The sequence below is a fragment of the Squalius cephalus genome, assembly GCF_949319135.1.
Source record: "Squalius cephalus genome assembly, chromosome: 19".
Classification (NCBI taxonomy): domain Eukaryota; kingdom Metazoa; phylum Chordata; class Actinopteri; order Cypriniformes; family Leuciscidae; genus Squalius; species Squalius cephalus.
This window is the reverse complement of record NC_137140.1, coordinates 25,364,295-25,377,618: the sequence shown is the minus strand read 5'-3', so window position 1 is coordinate 25,377,618 and position 13,324 is coordinate 25,364,295. Positions and strand designations below refer to the sequence as shown.

The 13,324-nt window shown below is 39.5% G+C and overlaps 1 protein-coding gene across 1 annotated transcript in view; it reads left to right on the top strand.

Annotated features, from left to right (window-relative positions):
• atrnl1b (attractin-like 1b) overlaps positions 1-4,957 on the top strand; it is an 89,282-nt gene extending 84,325 nt beyond the window's left edge. Inside the window, exons 28-29 of the mRNA XM_079851921.1 lie at positions 1,266-1,380; positions 4,727-4,957. Of these exons, the coding sequence (XP_079708047.1) occupies positions 1,266-1,380; positions 4,727-4,851 (240 nt within the window). The 3' untranslated portion in view covers positions 4,852-4,957. The remainder of the gene's footprint in view (positions 1-1,265; positions 1,381-4,726) is intronic.
• The last annotated feature ends 8,367 nt before the right edge of the window (positions 4,958-13,324 follow it).

Genomic DNA, 13,324 nt, shown 5'->3' with positions numbered 1-13,324 from the left:
GTTAAAATTGCTTATTTCTCTGGATTTAAACATTCTTGCAAACATTTGGGATAATGTAAGTACACAAGTCAACAAAATATATAACATTGTTCTAGTGGTTTTTGGATATTTTAATCCAAAAATCTTTCATATTTTGCCTTTAAACTGGAAAATAGGCAGATCTGGATGGTTTGTTTGATTGTGTGATATGACGCAATAGGACACAAAAAAAAAACATTTTAATGATCTGCAGATCAATCCAAAGCCACATAGAGCTCATTTAAATGTCTGCTGTATGCTTCAATAATTGTCATAATTATATTGTGGTGAGAAAGTGCCAGGTTTGTATTAAACATTCCTGCTTTAGAGAAAGGTACCTTAGGGTAACTTTGTTGGTTTGACGTCTGGCGCTTAATTCCGATTATAGGCTCCATGAGGACCGTTCTTGGCAGAAAATATTAGTTGGCGTCTGTTCCCTTTTTGTGCCTTTCAATGTTTTTTTACACACATTTTGGCAACTGGGGGTAAGATATTAAAGCACCATTTTGTGGAGAGCCATTGGCTGCCAAAGTCTGTGATCTTGCAGCACGCTCTTGGAAGAGCTCTTGAAGAGGCACTCTCTTTAAATGGTGAATAAAGCCACTCTATAGCTGAGTCAGTTTGTGTTGGAGGGCCAGAGATGAGAGTGTATTAATGAGCTAAGGGAATCTTAAAAGACAATACCCCATACACAAAACATTTCTATTCAATGACAGAGACATTTATGACTCCCTTTGTCATTAAAACACATAAAACAATCAGCAAGTCCTTCTAGAAAAGCATTCATATGCATGTGAGTGGACCAATCCTCTGCATTTTAGCTGAATAATCTGTAATGTGAGATACAAGATGACATTTTAAAATCACTACAATTGCCTGTGGCTTCTTTCCTCCTCATTCCACTATGCTGAGACCCGCTGATGCATACTTCTATCCAGAGCAGTGTTTATAGGAACAGAGAGCGAGTGCTACAACACGACCCGAGTTGGTAGTCGTCAACCTCAAATGTCACATTTTCTCTGCGTGTGCGTGCATGATGTGAACTTTGAAAGTGGCTTGCTTTGAGTTTCAGGGTAGGTGATTTTGTTACTGAGATGATCACGATGTGAATTTTCCTTTTCTGTCGACGTGCGAGAGACATCCTACAATGTCATCTCACACAGAGCACTGTGACATTTGTGACTGATGGTGATGTGTTGAGGAGGCCGCTTGTTATAGATGACACATTTCCTCTGATCTCTCCACAGGGACCGCCCAAGCCAGTGGCCGTGGAACCCTGTTCTGGGGGTAAAGCAGCAGTGCTCACGGTGCTCTTGTGTCTCCCACGAGGAGCATCTGGTGTTCCTCCACCCGGCCAGTCAGGTCAGTATTTTAGAAACGTGTCTTAAAACGTGTCCCCACTTTACATGTACTTGTTTTGCATGTAGCCTTCCTGAAGCTTCGATTTTTAGAGAATGCATTCATTTATCAGCTGTATAGCTTTAATTCAATGTAATTCACCATTTTGTGAATCCTACAGATAAATTTAAGCATCACAATATTATAATGTACATTATGAAAATAGAATATTTTGAGATTTGCTAAAGATTACATTTAACAGCAGTATTACATTATTAGTATTTTAGAAGATTTAGATAACTTCTAAGTAAGCAATACAGCCAATGTAGTCTAAATGTAAAAAATTAAGGAAATTAACATGCTCAAATATGTCTATACTGATAAAGTATATTATATACTGATAAAAGAAACAAAACAAAAAAAAAACACCTCTAATATCTGCAGAAAACTGATATCATACGCATGCATTGTAAATCCCTAATGTTCATGCTTGTTTTTTGGCACTTGTATTATCCTCCTGGTAATTTTATCCCTAGCATAAAATTTGACTGAAATTTAAAACTCTGACATGGTTCAGGCAGCTTCTCCGTTAATGTGTTACACCGAATTATCATGCCCACTGCGCGCTTATGTTGCAGTCTGGTTCATTCCCCATGTGAGAATTAATTTCATGCAGGAAGTCAGAGAACTTCTCCAGTGTTCCCCTGATGGTCTGATGTAAGTTTGTCTGTAACTGCCGGTCATATCCTCTTACACCACTATGGCTAACCCCAGTCTGAATGTCTCCTGTCTATAGCCTGAATAAAACAGATCTACCAGTCTGTTACAGCTTATTGGACTAAGAAAATCGAGTAGGCATTGTACCTCTCATTGTCCTTGACTTTGAGACAAAGGATTGTCATGTTCCTGTGAACACCAAACGTGGTCTCTACAAATGTAAAACAAAAAATAATCAATACAATAATGATGGTGTCCAGTTTCTGTCTTTTTTCCACATCTTTGTCATTCACCTTCAACTGGCAGCACCTTTTCTGAGAGCTCGTACTGACGTATAACACGCGCACATATTTAGACGCAGTGCTTTAAAAGCCATGTCAGCTTGAGGTCTGTCTCATAGACCTCTGTCTGGCTTTAAGAGCTACAGAGTGATTCGTATGGGTTGAGAAAAAAACCTTTTACCCTCTCCCCTTCTCAGCAGGCCTGTCAGTCAACATGCTGTTTTAGGGGACCTTGTCCCTTTAAGCTTGACTTTCTCCCCAGGAACTTGACTGATCTGGAGAAAAAACAAACAAAAAACTTTTGTTTCAGTAAAGCTTCTCTAATAGCTCATCTTGTTTTTGACAAGCACAAACAGAGGCAACAAATAACTACATAAAAACAACAACTGATATTCACCAACAAAATGTTTGGTGATATCTGAAGAAAGTTGAATCTGTCGTGTAATTTCATGGCACTGAAAACTTTAGAGTGGCTGCTTGCTGGGCTGTTGAAGTTTGTCACACACACTTTTGGAAAGGGGTACATCAGATAGAGGGAAATGAAAGGAGAGAAAAAATGTTGAGACTGAGATATTTTTGGAGAGAAGCACAGGAGCTTTGCGCACAGATGTCTCTTTGTCGTCAAAGAGCTTTGTTTTATTTCGTCTTTTTGGAAGTTCCACAGCAGGGTGGATGTGTAGGTGTTAGTCTGCTAGGATAAAGCGGTGCATCACCTTCACAGAGTAGACCAATCGGTGTTTGACTGATGTAGGAGTTTGGAGCAGAGAAGGCTGCTTTTGTCAGCTGTCACCCTGCTCTGTCTGCATGTCTTCCTGGTGTGATGTGAGCATGATCCTGAAAACATGGTGCCTTTTTTCTCTAAAACAGCCTCCCACTCAACCTAGCGCTTGGACATGATAATGAACTCAGCAAGCAGACAGGCGCTGATCGGTTTTAACCATATTGATTATTTTCACAGATACTATGAGATTTCCTTGATGCTGATGGTCTTGTTTGTTTCACACCTGGCTAACAAAATCAACTGAATTTTTGTTGATTATGAGATCAAATAAGACCTTCTATTTTCAGTGGGAAAACATACATGTCCGGCCTTTTATAATATGGAATATTTTTTTCTATGTGATGTAATGACAAAATGTGGATATGCGTGCCTGTAGTCCAGTATCATTTCATTTCATTCCATTTCCAAACCAAGTTTTTAAGATTACCCAGTATGCATGGCTGCGGTCATTACTTATAAAGATATATGTACAGGTTTTTTGTTTTATTTTAAGTTTCAGATTCCACTGTAAGCACTGTTGATGAGTGAGTGTGATCATTTCTTAATGTTTGGGTTTTTAACATCTTAAATACAAACATTTCTGAACAAGCCATTTTTGCAGCTCAGCTTCAGCACAGTTAAATACTTAATTTTTCATTGTAGATGATATTTTTGAGTTAGAAAAGTTAGAAAACATTTAGCCCAAAATCCTCATGATCTGACCTAGTTAAAAAAAAAAAAAAAAAAAATCTAGCATCAAACACTGCTGACCCACCATTACTGGCTCATGTCCAGTCCTTTTTTAACTGAATGATAAGTATTAATTTCATGCATATTTAGCTCTAAAAGCACTACAGTAGTGGGCATACACTGCACTCTTCAATCCCAAGGACTGTTCTGGTGACAGACATGTAGTTTTCACATTCCTCCCTGCAGGCCAGGTGTTATGGGTAATAAATCGATGTAGGGCAGTGTGTAACTGTCTGAGGCTCAGGTTGTTCTTGGATGTAAATCGTCTTCGCCTGAACGCTTGAAGCTCCGGCTTTTCACCAATGTGCTGAATTCAATTCCTTTTGCCCTGGCCTGTCTGAAGTAATGAATTGTTCCCCTCCGATAATTGTATTGCTTCAATAGCAGGGAGGGAGCAGTGCCAGACTAGCACAGAAGTGGCCGTTGTGTTTGTAGGATGATTTGTGAGATGCTGCTTTGAAAAATGGCTTTGGGGTTGCAGCCATGGTTTTGACCACAGCAGTCCGTGACGGAATCTTGGCACAAAACGTAGGGTGCTGGGAGTCTGGTTCACTTCAAACCCCAATCCTAGAATGAGAGAAAAGTGGTCACAGAATATGAGAAACGGATGCTTCTTGAAACCGATGACCTTGACATTGGTGGCTTCTGAGTCTTCCGAGGCATGAGTGGAAATTTTTCTTTATGCATGAACAGTCAGGAGCTCATATTTGTTCTTTTTTAAGAGATAGCTTCAAGTTACCATTGTCACTTTTTTAAATAACGTTGCTTTGACATGTAAATTAACCGTTTTTGCTTTGAAACCTTTCGGTGAGTATGTGCTTCTCTCTAACCCTCGGCTTGCTTTGTTGTGTGTTGTCTGCAGGTATAGCCATCGCCAGCGCTCTTATCGACACGTCCCAGCAGAAGCCCATGGACTTCAAAGAGAAAAGCCAAGGCTTGAAGAACCGCAAAGCTCTGCCTCCCGCTCACCAGGGCACCTGTGTTTGAATCGTCTGCGGCCTCGGTGGGCTGTCCTTTACCAGAGCGACCTCCTCTCTTGTGCTGCTTCAGGCAGACGGCGGCCTAGAGCGGCCCCATGTGAGGGGATTATTTAGGTGACAGAGCGCCCTCAATTTCCACTCCACATACACTTCATCTCTCCGCGTCAATTGAACATCGTAAATAGATCTCGTCCGTCTCGAATGACCTTGCCATCACCACCTGCTCCAACTCAAGCATCACTTTAACAGTTCGACTCCATCCGAATCCAATCAGCAGGTGGCTTCTTGATTCACCCAACTCTGGGTGCCATTGAGCCCTTTCCCTTACAGTCATTTCGGTCTTCTCAAGGCCTTCTGAATGTTGAGGGCCTCTCCAATAGTCTCCCATCTGCTTCACACCAAGCACAGATGTGCCTCTAGCATGGTTTGTACATTTGGACCAGAGTGTCTTGCTAAGTCAGAAGCAGCGTTCTAGTAGTCTAGGGACGGTCGCCGAATTTGTGTACGGGTTGAACAGCTCACCTATTTGTATGCTCGCAAACTAGACTTAAGTTTTTGCTCAATTTTTAGCTATTTTGACTTTTTTTTTTTTCTTTTTTTTTTTTTTTTTACGAGATAGAAATGTTTGCCATGGCGTGGAAGCTATCTGTTGTGTAAGCTAATGACGTTCTGCTGCTGGTAGCCTCATGCTTGGTAAACTCATGTTAGGAATGGATCAAATCCATTTTTAGATAGATAGATAGGTTTCACACATTTCATAATTATGCTCTTCTTGTGAAGACTTTGCATGGACCATTCACACTATGCTTGAAAACTTTAAACAGTTTGTGGGTTGTGTCACATGAAGCGTGTCTTCGTGTCTTGAAATATTGCTGACCGTTAGCTGCAGTGTAACGCTCCATAATATAGAGGAGGCAGCTGGTTTGGGAGAAACCAAGTGTCATTTGTAAATCACAGAGAGAAGTCGGTCTTTAGGTGAGGGATGAAATCGTGCCTCGCTGACCTAACAAACCGGGAGAATTTACGCCAGAAGGCCGCATTGCAACGGGTGTATAGTATTGTTAAGGAAATGCTAGGGAACCCTAGAAAAGCCGATTATCTTCTTTATTTTTATTGTCGTTTTGCAACGGTACAGGTTTAAATGAGCAGTGACTCATTACTTTGCAGTAACGCTTCATCTCTTTATAATGAACTTTTGTATACTTAAGTTTCACATATTGTGAATGTCAACTGAGGGAGAAAATTTTGAGACCAGCACGTGAGAGTGGATTTAGACTGTTCATACGCTCAAGTACTGTGTCCTCAAACAAATGGGCTTTCTCAAAACAGGTTTCTATTCACCACACAAATGGATCTTCTGAATCTGATTAACCCACCACTAGGACTGAGTCTGAGCCCTCCGCGGGTAAAACAGGTGTGTTTTCCTCTCTGTGGCAACAGCAAAAAGTGTACAGCAACCTACTCATCACTTGTTTGCTTTAGATGGACTTGAATATGTGAATCTAATGTGAATTGCTCTTTTTCTCTTCATGTAGCTACAGTACTTCAATGTTTTTGTTTGTATTTTTTGCCGGTTTTAATAAAGGATATTAAAGGTCAATAGGTATTTTAGGGCCACCCGCTGTACATGACGGTGATGAGAAATAATCATGTCTTTTACAATGTTTGTGGAAAAAAGAAATGTTGAATTGTTTTTGTAACTAATTGATTCCTGTGTAATACCTCTGTGATTTGATTCTTTGGAAACACATGTAACTAACTCGATTCATATCAGTGTCTGTTTTTAGGGCTAGATTTAAACTGAAGCTGCTCATTTAGATTATTCTGGGCATTTTTGAACTTTTCAGGTCATGATGTGTTTAGGAATTTAGTTTCAGAGCTATTTTTTATCTTGAAGTGAGTAAGAGATTGTCACGGAGGAATTCTACAGACTGATTACACAGGAATCATCTCACTGTAACTGAGAAAAAAAAAAACAGATTCATTCATCCCTCAGTGCATATCATTAATCCTCATTGTATTTTAAAGATGAATGGAAAAATAAAACACTTGAATATTCAGAAGTCCATGGATCATTCCAGCGCCTATGAATATGAAAAGCTCATTTCACAGCTTTCACAAAATCAATCATTTGGTGGCTCTCGCAAGGGCTCATTGCTGTTAGCAAGTACTCCAATGTTAATGTGCCTGTCAGCACAAAATATGTACAAAAAATGGATACATTTATTACTGCATGTCCTTCAGGTGTATAACTAGTTAGTCTATCTATTGGATTCATCAGTAAAATGAATAACGTGTAGATATATGATGTCCTCCAAAACACTTGAATTAAGTATTCTCCTTTCTGATCACCAAGACAATGTAATGTATTGAAAAACCATTTTTTTTCCATTTCAGAGAAGCCCCTATTACTCTCAGAACTGCTGAGGCAAGAACACATGCCTATGAATGGTTTACCTATCCTGAAACATAGCCAACTGTTTTTCAGAGGCTGATCTGATTTGAGCCTGTTATCCCTGACATGAAAGCAAATATCTCTGTTCTGTAATATGGTTATAGTGGCCCATTATTTTACCACAGTCAAGGGGTGTTAGGCAACGATGTGGAGTGGATTGCCTAAAAGCTAATGTTTTGAGTGCTTTTGCTTTTATACAGTGGCAGTGGCAGTAGCAGTAATATGTCAAAGACACCTATGTTCAATTGATACAGTTCATCCACAAAGTAGTTTATTAAACTAACTGTACGTTATTTGTTATTGCCGAGCAACATAACGATCAAAGAGATCGGTCAAAATAAAATTATGAAATTACAGCTTCGCTAAGATCCACGATATAGTAGTAGCAATGTTCTGTTATTTTAGGGACTATTTACTTAAATGCTTATTAATATAACATTTTGATTAAAAATCATTTTAATATTTATATATTAAAGAGAGATGTTAACTGTTTTATAAATACTTATACTGTATATTCACAATATAGCACCAGTGTTGTTAATGTTGACAGACTTTTTCGGTAATTCAAATAAAGCTGAAATATGAATATTGCATGAAAAATTGATGAAACTTAAGCATAAATCTGTTTGTTGAAATACTAAAATTACTAGTAATGACTACAAAAACAACACCGTATAGCACAGCCACTCTTGCCTTATAGCTTAAATATTAAAAGAATCGTTCTAAAATCTGATTGGACTGGCTGTATTAAAGTGCATCCATAAACAATATACATTTAGGCTAATAATTCTTGGCAAAAAAAAGTTTATTGTTATTAATAAATTCAACTGTTGAATATTTGTGTCGTTTATCATTGGGCTTTTGCCTCCACCAAAGTATTAGCTCCCAATTTTTTCCACTGTTAATGGGATCCCTTCTCTGTGGCTTTACTGATGAAGCACAACCCCTTGTGACGTATTGCTTCATATTGCAACGGCCTGAAATGTACTTCATCCAATTAGATTTTAAAGCTGTAATGTTTTTTTTAACCCAAATTAGGGTTGATGAATGATGTGCAATGAATATTATAGATCCCTGAAGGTTGTACTGTTTCATATACATGCACCCCTCTATCCGTCCACCTCACTGACAGTCACCAGACCCGGCTAGTCGCTCAGTCTGCTCAGGTATAGATGCACAGCACAGCCTGACATAGACGGAATGAGCTGTCACAGCTGACTAATGCCCATAAAGACACTCAGGAGAGACTAATGGACAACTCACTGCAGACCTGCATGTGTATGTGTTTTTCCAGGAGACAACCGTAACATCATTCCATGTATCAAAGGCAGTGATGGATAAGCCTGGCTTGTTTTTGCATTTTCCATGTCAAAGAGTTCCTCACTGTCTTCTGGAAACCAATTCAATACCGAGGCTAGTCTCTGGTCAGCGCTGTTTGAACTCGTGATAACATTTAAATTTGTGATTGGCTGCAATCAATGTCAAAGTGATGACTACATGGAGACTGTTAAAAGAAATGTAAAATCACCAAACGATCAATTTTCCTCCTCCCTCCGCCTGTTTTTCACCTGATCCCCTCCTTTAATGTGCGTTTGAGACGTGCCATTTCCGTATGGATGAATCTGTCAATATCAGTCGTATAAGTTGTGGAGTGTGTATCCGGTGGGGTCGTATATCTCTGGGTGTGTCAGAGGATGAGTGCTATGAGAGATGCCTCGTGCCTTTATTGCTTTTAGTTGGCAGGAAATGCCCAGTGTAAATCAAGGTGTCTGGCACTAACATTAAGAGATATTAATGAGAGTGTGGCCTGTTGGTAATACAGGAGGTGAGAGAGAGAATGAGCGATGGTTATGGATAAATCAGTCATCCGTATGACGTCTGTAACACCGAGATCTGCAAGGAGGAGGATGAGTTTTACTCACACTGGCGCATGCTTCTCTGGGACACGTTATGTTAGAAGAAATAGTTTTATTTTCCTCTATTAACAAGTTCAGGTCTTCAGAAAGAGTTGCCTGGTGACGTAGAAGTCTTGTGACTGTGGCAGTTAGTTTATAGCCTGAGTTTAGCTTTTATTGCTGGCGATTGTATAGGCTTCAAAATTCATAAATGTTAACGTGTAAGAATCATAAACTTTTGTTGGTCACAGACCAATTTTCTGTTATAATCCAAAAGCCAGTGGAAAAATCCTATTGGGTTTTTGTCAAAGGAACCAGTTGTTGTCCATCATGGTAATCTTCACAAAATGAACACAACTCTTTCAATCTTTGTTTAAAAACATTATCCCTGAAAGTTTGGTTTAGAAGAGTTTGCAAATGCGCAATTATAAACACATTGAGGCTGGGAAAGCGGACTCGGACTGATGACGTTTAATGTGTCCGACAATCTCTGTAGTCCCGTTTAGCCATTTGTTAGCAGCCTTTTTCAAGACAAGTAAAATATTTTTTAGGGGGTATTACAGATGTATTTTATGTCATAGAATAAAATGTGTAAATATATTGAGTTTGTGTTAACAGCAGACCTTATTTCAGGCATTCAACCAAAAAAACATTGACTTTAAGATGAAGGAATTAAGATTTTATTCAAAAACATCTATCGTGTGTCATTGTGTGGTGAGTTGGCTCGCGCAATTTATGTTTTGTGTTTCAGAATTTCCATTAAGGGAACACTGGTTTTCACGGTGCATTGTGGGACATTTTAGGGAGAGAACGTTTCAGTGCCCATAAAATGGCCGACTTCTGAACTAGGGAGCTGATTGAGACGCACCCATAGTTTTCTCACAAGTTAAATATGTATGTATATAATCTGTGTTTTCCTTGGAGTTTTCTTTTCTCTTTGGATCTTCTGTGCAGGATGGCATGTGTGCATGGCTCTTTGCAGTCTTTTGTTCCACCTTCTTTTTCCTGTGGCTAGTTTCAAGGCCTTTTTATTTGAAATTTTGAATTAATCAGCAGACACAAACCCTTTATGAAATTGTATGTCTCAAATCCTGCTGACCCTGCAGAAGATGTGAATACTCCCTCTGAATTGTCACCCTATGGCATTATTTCCCTTCTGATGTTTGATCATTTTTTCTGCTTGATTGCAAATTACACAGACAGAGCTCATCTGGTCACAAAGCTGATGCTTGTCTTTCTGCATTCAAGACCCCTTTAAAGAAAGCAGGCACATGGCACTGAAGACTGCAGAAACCCAGACATTATGCCTAATTGCCTTGGGTAATAACAAAGAGCCTCCTATCTTCGGCTTCCCCTCAGCTGTCCTATGAGTCATGTCCCTCTCCCATCTCAGTGTCTCTCTGCCCACTTCCGTCTTCACTTTGTTTTCAAGCTATGAAATGGCCCATGCATAATAGTCATGTACAGCATGTTGACTCCATGCTGGGCATAGGTCTGCCCTTTCACCTTTCCGCCCTCACATATGAAACAAGACCACAGTAACCACAGACTATTAGACTATAATTCTCATTCTAGAGGTCAAAGTTCAGTGATCAAAAGAGACGAGCACACATCTTAGGAAACAACATGAAATGCATTAAAAACAAGTTATATTTCGCCATTACTTTAGATCAGGTTTGTTCAGGTCACAATTATCATTGAATATCCTACACTTCTTTCCATCCATCCATCCATCCATCCGTCGTCTGTCTCTTATCTATCTATCCACCCATCCATCCATCCATCATCATCTGTCTGTCTCTCTGTCAAGGGATAAGTACATTTGAATTCACTCTTCAAACTCTTGTATTCTAGTTTTAGTGTGCAGGACTTTATGAGGTCTCGCATCTTTTTTTGATGTTTATCAATGAGTCAAATCACTAACCTACTGTATTACCTGTGCCCTTCTGTAGCTTCAAAGGAAATCAATAACAAAGTTTGACAATTTACCACAAATAAAATAAATGTCTAGACATAAGCTTAGAAGTTTGACTGTGCAATGCAAAAGAGTTTTTCAAAATGATGTTCTCAGAAAAAGAGTAACGTTGCAGGCCCCAAGGTCAAGGGTGAGGTAATTAGATACGAGTTCCTCTCTGACAGCAGACAGTACACACTGATTACATTGTTCCATATCTTCTGTGCCTCTCTTTTATTTGAGTAACACAATTATTTTACTCTTTCACCGAGGTTAGCGTGTGGCTGTGCACAAAGGACCTATTCTAAGGTATTTTTTAATCAGCCTGGCTTTCTTATTCCAAAATTATCTGAAACAGGCCAGGCACCCAGCTCATAAAATTCATTTATTTGAGACCGTGTTATTTGCTTTTCATTCCTGCTTCACAGCTCATATTGTGCTTGATGCAAATCTGCGATACTCCGTAATTACGATGGCTCGCTGTGATCCCTTTCTTTCAAACTGACTCCACAGCCACTGACGCTCCGCTTGAGTGATTATTAAATCTTGCCTCTCAGCGTTCCTTGTTTCCTACCATGCACATGCATATGCATCTAAAAAATGCACTTTTTTTCCAATGTGACACCGCTAATAAATCCTCGACCAATCTTTTGGACACATGTTCAATCATCACGTCTGAAGCGGTGTCTTGTGTTAAGAAACACCACGTCCTGGTACAGCATGTTGAGTGAGTGCTAGGTGAACTGGGTTGCGTCCTTGTGTGTTATTGTCCTGGGGAGAGAGTGGACTGATGTGATCCGACTGACAATCACGTCCCCATTATCGCTTAATCCTGCCTGCTACGAGTGAAAGTTAATCCAGCCTGATAAAATGGCCAAGAACAGTCAGGTAACTGCACTGGCTTCTGCACCTCTTCTATTAGTTAATTCGCTTAGTTCTAATTTCCACTAGGCTAATGTTCATTGTCGGTAACACTTTATTTTGATTGTCCACATTAGACATTCTACTAACTATACCTCTCATTAGAGTAATAGAAGACTCTCTGCTTAATATCTGCCAACTCTATATTGTGATTGTCCCCCAACAGACATTCTTCTGACTCTTAGGGCGTTTTCACACCTGAAAGTCCGCACCAAGGTCCGAACCAAAGGTCATGTTTTGATACATTGTATACATTCGGTTAGTTTTGGTTTGGTTTCACATTGCAATTATGCGAGCGCACTAAATAACTTTACATGACGTACTTGCGTCCTGTCATCATCATCTATGTGGGCTGCATCTTGACATTGATTGGTTTGTAAACGGACGTGCGTCTGACGTCAGCGTGTTGTCAATTCGGGGGGTAACTTTGACAAGAATGAATGAACAGATAAAGTTGCCATTATACTTTTATTATTATGGCATTACTCCCTGCAGCAACAACTATACTCAAGGCTAGTTGAAATTCGCCAAATGAACATCCTCGTTGTGCGAACATTGTGTGTGTGTGTGTGTGAATCAGCTGGAAGAAACGCTGTGGGCAGGACTGACAGATCTGCACATCAATATTCTTCTTCAGTTTATTAGGTTACGCTGGAACCACTGGAACTTCCTGTAAATGGTCTGAAAGTCCAAACCATACAGAAAATGCCTTCACACTAGAAACGAACCAAACCTTTGACTATCCAGACCGAGACTACCTCTTTTCGTCGGACCAAATTTCGTCTGTTTGGTCCGGACTGTGGTGCGGGGGAGGTTTCACACCTGTAATTTTGATTCGGATCAAACTGAAAAGTCCCAAAATCCGGACCAAACAAGGTATATGTGAAAGGGCCCTAAATAACTTTGCAAGTTCATGTCAACTTATTTTACTAACCCACACCCTAACAGTCTACTAATACTCTGATGAGCGTTAGTTGACACGTTGTTGCAAATGAATGAGAGTTAGTTGATGTTAGTTAGTTGCAAAGTTTCTTGTAGTTGGTAAAATGTCTGAAGTTGACTTTCGAAATAAGGTGTAACCTCATTGTCAATTTGTTTGTTTCCTAATACATTAAAGTGCCCCTATTATGCTATTTTAAAGGTTCCTAATTTTGTTTTGAAGTTCTTCTACAATTGGTTTACATGCAAGGTGGGAAAAAAATAACAAAAAAACTTTAATTTCTTTATAATATACTCAAGCATAAAGAGGCATCAC